Raw genomic sequence first — 9,057 nt, forward strand, 5'->3', positions numbered from 1 at the left:
TGACCAAAGAATGTGGTATGGGTCACACACATCCTCCCCTTACTTGGGTGAAAGGTTTGTCTTAATACAGAATATTAGAGCTCAGATTACAGTTTATGTTTGACTCTGACCTTCTCCACATAATCCTCTTGGTTCCTTGAGCACCATGAGTGCAGGTAGGTTCCGTGGATCGGCTCCCACTCACGACTGATTGCATAAACTAGATGGCTGTCTGGGATGTTTACGAACATAAGAGTTGGTTATCTTTCAGAGTAACTCTGCTTCAAGCATGCCCTCAAATCCTCCAGCTCTGGGTCCGGCAGCCAAGCCCATCAAGAGGAAAGCAGCAGTGCTCACTTCCACAGCGATGCCGCGTACTATCACCATTGGAAGCAATCCTGTCCTCTACAGTCAGTCGGCCATGGTCCCAGGTAAAAGTGGTCCACGTTGACACTTGTTGCTCTTGGGTTGTATAGTAATCGTGAGGCTGAAGATGGAGGAGCTTTTGGGTGGGATACATTCCAATGGTATTCGATAGCTGATTTTAGTAATTGTACTTGTAACATACACCAGCATTAGGAAACTGAAAGAAAGCAAAAGCGGATGTTGATCTGATTTCCCTAGTTAAGCCGTATGTATAGTTGTGAGTAGGTTAGCTGAGAAATGACTCTAGGTGTGTGGTTCAAATCCATCTCTATCACTAGCAGTGAATATTGAGACTGGTAATCACAAAATTCTCTGCAGATGCTGGGGTCAAAGCAACACACTGGAGGAACTCAGCAGGTCAGGCAGCATCCATGGAAACGAACAGTCAGTGTTTCAGGCCAAGACCCTTCGTCAGGACTGAAGAGGGAGGGGGCAGGGGCCCTATAAAGAAGGTGGGGGGGGGAGGGTGGGAAGGAAAAAGCTGGTAGGTGCCAGGTGAAAAACCAGTAACGGGAAAGATCAAGGGGTGGGGGAGGGGAAGCATGGAGGTGATAGGCAGGAAAGGTGGTGAAGGAATAGGGGAAAGCACATGGGTAGTGGAAGGAGGCGGAACCATGAGGGAGGTGATAGGCAGCTGGCGGAGGGGATCTCCCACCCAGCACTTATCCCTGCAAGGGTAAGTGCTACACCTGTCCCTGCACATCCCCTCTCACCACCATTCAGGGCCCCAAACAGTCCTTCCAGGTGAGGCAACACTTCACTTGCGAGTCTATTGGGGTCATCTGTTGCAGGGGTCCCCAACCTTCTTTGCACTGCAAACCAGTTTAATATTGACAATATTCTTGCGGACCGGCAGTCAAATACGTTGTGTTTACCCAGAAAAAGACTACAATGACCAAGAAGCCTTGTGCGGGCACCAGTGCGCATGCGCGTCGCGACCTGCTATTTTTCTCCTGCAAATCATTTTTGACGATTCTGTTCGGGGGGTGGGGGGGTGTTAATCACAACTGGAATATAGGTGATAAGTGGCTAATGCACTCAATTTCGTTCCTAAAACGGTTTATCTGACGAATTTAATATTAAACACAGCGCATATTTTCCTTGCATGAATATAGTGATAAGTTAATTATCAGGGGAGCTTGAAGTAAGTGTTGAACGAGCTTCCAGTAGAAGTGGTAGAGGCAGGTTCGATATTATAATTTAAAGAAAAATTGGATAGGTATATGGACGGGAAAGGAATGGAGGGTTATGGGCTGAGTGCAGGTCGGTGGGACTAGGTGAGAGTAGCGTTCGGCACGGACTAGAAGGGCCGAGATGGCTGTTTCCATGCTGTAATTGTTATATGGTTATATAAGTAAGTCAATAGCATCATAACATTTTAAGTAACGTTTGGATATTAAACACACAGCACATATTTTCCCCATATGAACATATAAAATCATTGCAACAATATCGCTGAATCAGTGGGAGCCCTGGGCATTGTTTCCCTGCAACAAGACGGTCCTATCGAGGGGTGACGGGAGACTGTGATACACGAACGGGGTTCCTTATGTCTGGTCTATTCCGCAGTTTAGTTTTTGTTGCATTCATTGCAGAGATATGTTGGAAATGGAAGCAAGGTTTTCAGTGCTTTTGTGGCTATCTCAGGATATTTAGCCTTGACTTTGATCCGGAATGCCGGCAGAGATATTATGTTAAACATACTTTTCAGCCCGTCGTCATTTGCAAGCTGAGGAGTTGATCTCCTTCCCGCGCTGACATGAATGACGCGCGGGTAATGACCTCGCGCGTGTTCAAGCTCAACAGTGCGTGACAGGGAATGAAGAAAGGTGCAGCTGACTCATATCGCCAAATCATATCGTTTCCTTGCGGCCCGGTAGCGCATGCTTTGCGGCCCGGTGGTTGGGGACCGCTGATCTATTGCATCAGGTGCTCCCGGTGCAGCGTCCTCTACATGGGGGTGAAACCCGACGCAGATTGGGGGACCGCTTCGTTGAGCGCCTCCGCTCCATCCGCCGCAACAGACAGGATCTCCCGATTGCCACCCACTTCAACTCTGCTTCATGTTCCCATTTGGTTATGTCCATACATGGCCTCCTGTACTGCCATGATGAGGCCAAACTCAGGTTGGAGGAGCAACACCTCATATACCGTCTGGGTAGTCTCCAGCCCCTTGGCATGAACATTAAATTCTCCAACTTCCAGTAATTCCCTTCCCCCATCCCAGTTTCACTCTGCCCCCTCCTCCAGCTGCCTATCACCACCCTCATGGTTCCACCTCCTTCAGCTACCCATTGTGCTTTCCTATTCCTCCTTCACCTTTCCTGCCTATCCCCTCCCTGCTTCCCCTCTCCCACCCCTTGATCTTTCCTGTTACTGGTTTTTCACCTGGCACCTACCAGCCTTCTCCTTCCCACCCTCCCCCCACCTTCTTTATAGGGCCCCTGGCCTCTCCCTCTTCAGTCCTGACGAAGGGTCTTGGCCCGAAACGTTGACTCATCGTTTCCACGGATGCTGCCTGACCTGCTCAGTTCCTCCAGTGTGTTGTGCATAATATTGAGACTGGGCTGTCTCTGTCTTGTGAAGCTGTCCATCAGCTGGTGACCCTGGAGGTACCTGAACTCTATGGTTCATATCGTGAGGTGGTGTCTCCATTTAACAGTAGCATATGTTGAAACTATGACTTGCATACATAGTGTTTCACTCAGGTTGTAATTGATTGCGGTGTATTCCTTGATTGGAGTTGCCGATTAAATGGGCCTTTATCTCCTTTGAAGGTGACTTGAATAGAGTACTGAAACAGTTTTTATACGCTCATTATGTTTTCTTTTGGTTGAGCTGCAGGCCCACAGATGCTGGCCACGATGATGTCTGTTCCTCCCATGCCTGCCCCGAGACCCCTTTTATTACCCAGACCAACCCACTTGGTACAGATACCACACCCTATACCACAACACCAAATACCAGTGGCACAAGCTATTCCACAGCCCCCACACATGCCAGAGGCTCCTCCGGCTGCTGCAACCCCTCAAGTAACAGAAAAAAGCAGGAAGGTGAAGAAAGACAAGGTAGGGTGCAGCTTATTTTTCTCAGTGTCTGATGGTGCAATGCCTTGCGTTTGAGAAATACTAAACAGCAAATATTCTCAAAGTATTCCCCCCCCACCCCGAGGCAAGCAGCATAGAGAGAGGCTCTTCAGCTCACCACGTCCATGTCAATTGATCTTACTAACCCCATTTGCCAGCACTTGGTGCATGTCTTGGCTATTACATTGATTGTCCAGTTGCCTTTCAAGTATTATGAGTCTGTGCTTCTGATATAATTCTGTTTGCTAAAGCCAGAGCCCAGGTTGGTAATACTCAGCAATCAGATATGAGCTACCACCAAATCTCACTAACAGTCTTTCCATGAACTGGGAGTTCCACTTGCTAGGTGTGTTCTGGCTACAATGAGATACCAGTTAATGTTGCTTGATAATTACAGGGGATTACTTCCCTAGGGTTGGTTACTGATGCTTGGGGTTGTTTGTGTTTCAAATATTGCAAAACTTGGTCCTGTACTGAGAGCACAGCTCCAACATCTTTTTCTCTATATCCATAATTAATGCTAAAAGTCAGAAGCCTGGAGTATAAGCAGATTTAAAGCCATCTGGTGTTCTTCCAGCCTTTTATCTGCTGCTATCAGCTTTTGTTCCAAGTTAAGGTGGGAGTCAATAGATTTGGGTAATGCAAGAAAATCGCACTGGGGTGGAAGGTCAGCCGTGCTCAGGAATAACAGAGCAGGCTTGATTAGCTGTTCAATTTATTGAACAACACAAAATTCTGGAGGAACTTAGCAGGTCATATGGCATCTATGAAGGGAAATAGTTAATGTTTGAGGCCAAGATCCTTCTTCAGGACCTGACTTACTGAGTTCCTCCAGCATTTGTATATGTTGCTCACATCAACAGAATTACTTGAGTATGCAGGAACTTCTGACTTGTACACAAACCTTGTTGACTTTTTTCATGATTGTGCATGTCTATGAAGGTTCTCAGTCATCCAGGTCATTGTATATCAAGCAGCAGTAAATCAAGGCAACTGGACTTGCTGTGTTGTCTAGAAGACATTTTGACACTCACCCAAGAGGCTTCTTCAGTTCTGATCCATGGCAGGTAGCTTTCCAGATTATAAACTGAGTTGTTTACAAGTGTAGTAATCACATGAGGGTCATAGAGGTAATGAGGGGGTAATTTATTTTGCATGAATGGAGGTGTGAGCTGTTGTGGAGACGCTGGGGTAGAGATATTAGGACTTTGATAACAATGTGCACATTTTGGGCAGAGAGGGCAGGTGGTTTGAAAGAAGAGTTAAAGAAGCCATCTTTGTCAAACTGGAAAACCCGTCTCTGAACAGAGGCAGTAGGGTACACCACCTACCAGCTACTTACAATGCAGTCCTAACATCTCCACCCCAGTGTCTCCACAACAGTTCACACCTCATAAGAAATAGGAGCAGGAGTAGGCCACCCGGCCCACCATACAATAAAATCATGGCTGATCTGTCCGTAACTCAGCTCCATCTGCCTGCCTTTTCCCCATAACCCTTAATTCCCCTACTATGTAAAAATCTATCTAACTGTATCTTAAATATGTTCAGTGAAGAAGCCTCAACTGCTTCCCTGGGCAGAGAATTCCACAGATTCACCACTCTTTGGGAAAAACTGTTTCTCCTCATCTCTGTCCTAAATCTTCTCCCCTGAATCTTGAGGCAATGTCCCCTAGTTCTAGTCTCACCTACCAATGGAAACAACTTTCCTACTTCTTTCTTATCTATCCCTTTCAAAATTTTGTATGTTTCTATAAGATCTCCTCATTCTTCTGAATTCCAGAAAGTATAGTCCCAGGCAACTCAATCTCTCCTCATAGGTTAACCCCTTCATCTCTGGAATCAATCTGGTGAACCTCCTCTGCACTGCCTCCAAAGCCAGTATATCCTTCCTCAAGTATGGAGACCAGAACTGCACACATTACTCCAGGTGTGGTCTCACCAGTACCCTGTATAGTTGCAGCATTGACTCCCTTCTCTTGAATTCAATCCCTCTAGCACAGAAAGCCAACATTCCGTTTGCCTTCTTAATAACCTGTTGCACCTGCAAGCCAACTTTTTGTGATTCATGCACAAGCACTCCCAGGTCCCTCTGCACAACAGCATGCTGCAATCTTTCACCATTTAAATAATGATCTGCTCTTCTATTATTCCTTCCAAAGTGGATGATCTCGCATTTACCAACGTTGTATTCCATCTGCCAGACCTTGGCCCACTCATTTAACCTATCCATATCCCTCTGCAGACTCCCCACATCCTCTGTACAATTTGCTTTTCCACTCATGCGAAGATAAAATAAATGACCCTGTCATTACCTCTCGATTCCTAACATGCCTCATGTGATTGCTGTACCTTTAAACAACTCAGAGTTTATAAGCCATAAAACTACCCGCTATGGATCAGAACTGAAGAAGCCTCTTGAATGAGTGGCAGAACGACTTCTAGACAACACAGCAAGTTCAGTTGCCCTTGATTTACTACTGCTTGATATACATGCTTCTGATTAATTAAATCCCTGTTCATTGTTATTTAATGGCATTATTTCCCAACTCCTCTTTAAATAGTTGGTGCACACTTTGCTTTTCTGCAACACCATGAAATTGGAACGTCTTGAATTGTTTTCCAAGTTCTGCAGGATGTCCCCAAACCCTTGTCTCTCCAACTGTGATTAAAAGGTTAGGAAGAACGGTTACTGCTGTGGCTCTTCCTGTCTATAGAGTAACATTTATGAGATATCTGTTTGGGTAGAGATGTGGCACTAATTGTCTTTCTGCTCCACCAATCCTCTGTTGGCTGTTTTTCAGCTCTGTGGATTGATGGGAGCAAGATTACATTACACTCTTCCCATCATGCGCATTTGCAAACTAGTCCCATTTAAAAGGTAAACCTACAATAGTGAATGACATTTTCAATATGTTATTGGCGGTCTAGGATGCTGGTGGTGTGAACTTATGTAGTCTTCTGTCGTGACCATTTTTAGGGATGTGATAAATTTTTAAACTCTTTCAGAATAAGAAGAGTAAAATGAAGATGCCATCATTGGTGAAAAAGTGGCAGAGCATTCAACGGGAGCTAGACGAGGATGAACACTCAAGCTCCAGTGAAGATGAGCAGAGAGCGATTCTGGCGCAAAAGCGGATAGAAGAGTGGAAGCAGCAGCAGCTGATCAGGTGAGCTCACTGGCCCTGGCCACAGTCTGAAGGAAGGTTTGTGCACAGTGGTCATGAGTCGTGCAAGGGATGCTGTGGTGAATAGAGCAGTTGTAGAGTAGTGATTGCAGGCCAATTCAAGCCAACATCCTCTTGAAAAATCTGGTGGTTTCATAATGGAGTAGCTCAGTAACAGTAATCAATTAATCTGATACAGGCCCCAGGCGCAGATATGATGAATCACAATGACAGAACCATTTTTTTTTATCAACACCATTCACATGATTTGCAAACTGAGTAAAGTAATTCTCATTTGTACATCTTACCTTTTTCCCCCGGATGAGATATCTTTGCCTTTCACATCCCTTCCAAAAATGTTTTTCAGTATGGGAGTATTAAATGGGAATAGTGTCCAATATTCCAGAAAATTTACTACCAAAATACAGTAATAGTTTACCGTATTGTATCCTCTAATATCATCACAATGATTTATTATGGTCACCCTATCTGTTCCCCTACTTTCACTTTTACTATTATGTTCTGTTTTATGCCCTTGGGCTGGCTGGCCTCCAGGATGTCACCCATTTAGACAGAATTTGTTGCTGATAGAGGTGGACGATGAGGTTGTGAGGAGAGTGCGGAGTCCGCCAAGCGATCTTTAAATGTTAGGCAAATTACCATAAGATCTGGAAGTAGGAGTATAGCAAAAGGAAATGACATCCAGTTCAAGAACCGTACTTAACAGCAGAACATTGAGGTTTCTAGCGTTCTTGTGTGTGAAGCACAAAGTATGCAGGTAAAGGAAGTAGGATGGCAAATGGAAATGCTGGCTTTAATTGAAAATAGGGTGGAGGGTAAATGGCACATGTAACACCACACAGTACAATGTACAGTTTTGGCTTGCTTATTTATTTAAGAATGTATTTGCATTGGAAATAGTTTCAAGAAAGTTGATCAGAATGATTCATAAGATGGTGTGAGAAAGGGTTAGGCTTGAGACAAAGCCTCAAATTTGGGGGAATAGATTTGGGATGGAGATGAGAAACTGCTTTTCCTAGAGAGTAGTGAAGCTGGAATTCTCTGCCTAGGGAAGTAGATAATCGTTAAATATATTTAAGGCACAGTTAGATAGATTTCTGTATGGCAGGGGAATCGAGGGTTATGGGGGGAAAGGTTGAGCTGATTCCATGGCCAGATCAGCAATGATGTTATTATATGGCAAAGCAGACTCAACAGGTTAGTAACCCTACTACTACTTGTTTCTTATGTTAAGCAAGAATATCCACCTTCAGCTGTGTCAGGTTGGTAAGCGCAAAGTGATGCATACAGTACAACTCTGAAATAAAACTAAAACGGTATAAGCACCCAACTTTTCTTGGAAGCCAAACAGTTAACACTTCAACTTCTTGACCTTTCATCCAAACCTTAATATTCAGTGTCTTGCCACACAGGTGAAGCTACAATCCCTTTCTCAAGTAAATATTCAGATGTTTGATGGGATGTAAGGATATTGGGAAAGCGTATGAAAAATAGAAGGTGGTGTTAGGATTTTCATCCATTTCTCTGTACTTGTCCTGGTCACCTGCCTGTGTCTGTTTAAATGTGCAGTGGTCAAGCTGAGAAAAATGCCAACTTTGAAGCGCTACCAGAAGACTGGCGGGAGAGACTGAAGCGGAGGAAAATGGCTTCAAGCTCCTAACATTCTGAGTTTTATACTATGTGTAAATTATTTTTCTACCTTTATACAGAACGGTTTATATTTGTGTAAATCACTGAGTAGATAGTGGGTCTGTGAGCAGTTTGGTGCATGAGCATATGTGGTGGATAATAGAGTATACTGCTTTCAATTTTCTAGTATTGAGCTATGAAAATTTTCCATGTAATAAAATGACGTGCATCCAGGTTGTGAACTAATGGTGCCCATTTGCAATTTCATATATGCTGTACATTTGTATATAACAATAAATCTTTTTTACAATAGCTTGGGATCTCTTGTCTGAATCTATAATGTATTTTGTCGCTTGCCTACCACATATTCCATCCTCTTCCTGATATGTGCCCTACTAGCCCAATGTGCTCACAGCACCCAGTTATACCCACAGAATGGCCTGTATAACTCTGGCTCTCAGTCCAGGGAACTATGTATCATTTAGCTTAATGACATTCAGGAAAATAATGGTATTCCACTGAGCTAAGGTATTGATCTGTTTCTGTGCTGTCTAATCTAACCCTATAACTTAATAAGTCTCTTATGCTACCATTTGGTAATTGTCTCCCTGTATTCGTTGCAAGTAAAAATGGTAATGCAACTACTACTCCTCCAAAATACAGACTCCTCGGGTGACTATAGATGCCAATTTGGGATCCACATATCGGGATGCTGGTGCATTCCCTTGATGAAGAACGGCAGCCACCAC

The 9,057-nt window shown here is 44.2% G+C and overlaps 1 protein-coding gene across 1 annotated transcript in view; it reads left to right on the forward strand.

The window, feature by feature from the left end:
- The window catches only part of fnbp4 (formin binding protein 4), a 60,751-nt gene extending 52,126 nt beyond the window's left edge, over positions 1-8,625 (forward strand). Inside the window, exons 14-17 of the mRNA XM_063062300.1 lie at positions 251-410; positions 3,250-3,473; positions 6,501-6,661; positions 8,249-8,625. Of these exons, the coding sequence (XP_062918370.1) occupies positions 251-410; positions 3,250-3,473; positions 6,501-6,661; positions 8,249-8,339 (636 nt within the window). The 3' untranslated portion in view covers positions 8,340-8,625. The remainder of the gene's footprint in view (positions 1-250; positions 411-3,249; positions 3,474-6,500; positions 6,662-8,248) is intronic.
- The last annotated feature ends 432 nt before the right edge of the window (positions 8,626-9,057 follow it).

The sequence above is a fragment of the Mobula hypostoma genome, chromosome 11 (genome assembly GCF_963921235.1).
Source record: "Mobula hypostoma chromosome 11, sMobHyp1.1, whole genome shotgun sequence".
NCBI classification, from domain to species: Eukaryota; Metazoa; Chordata; class Chondrichthyes; order Myliobatiformes; family Myliobatidae; genus Mobula; species Mobula hypostoma.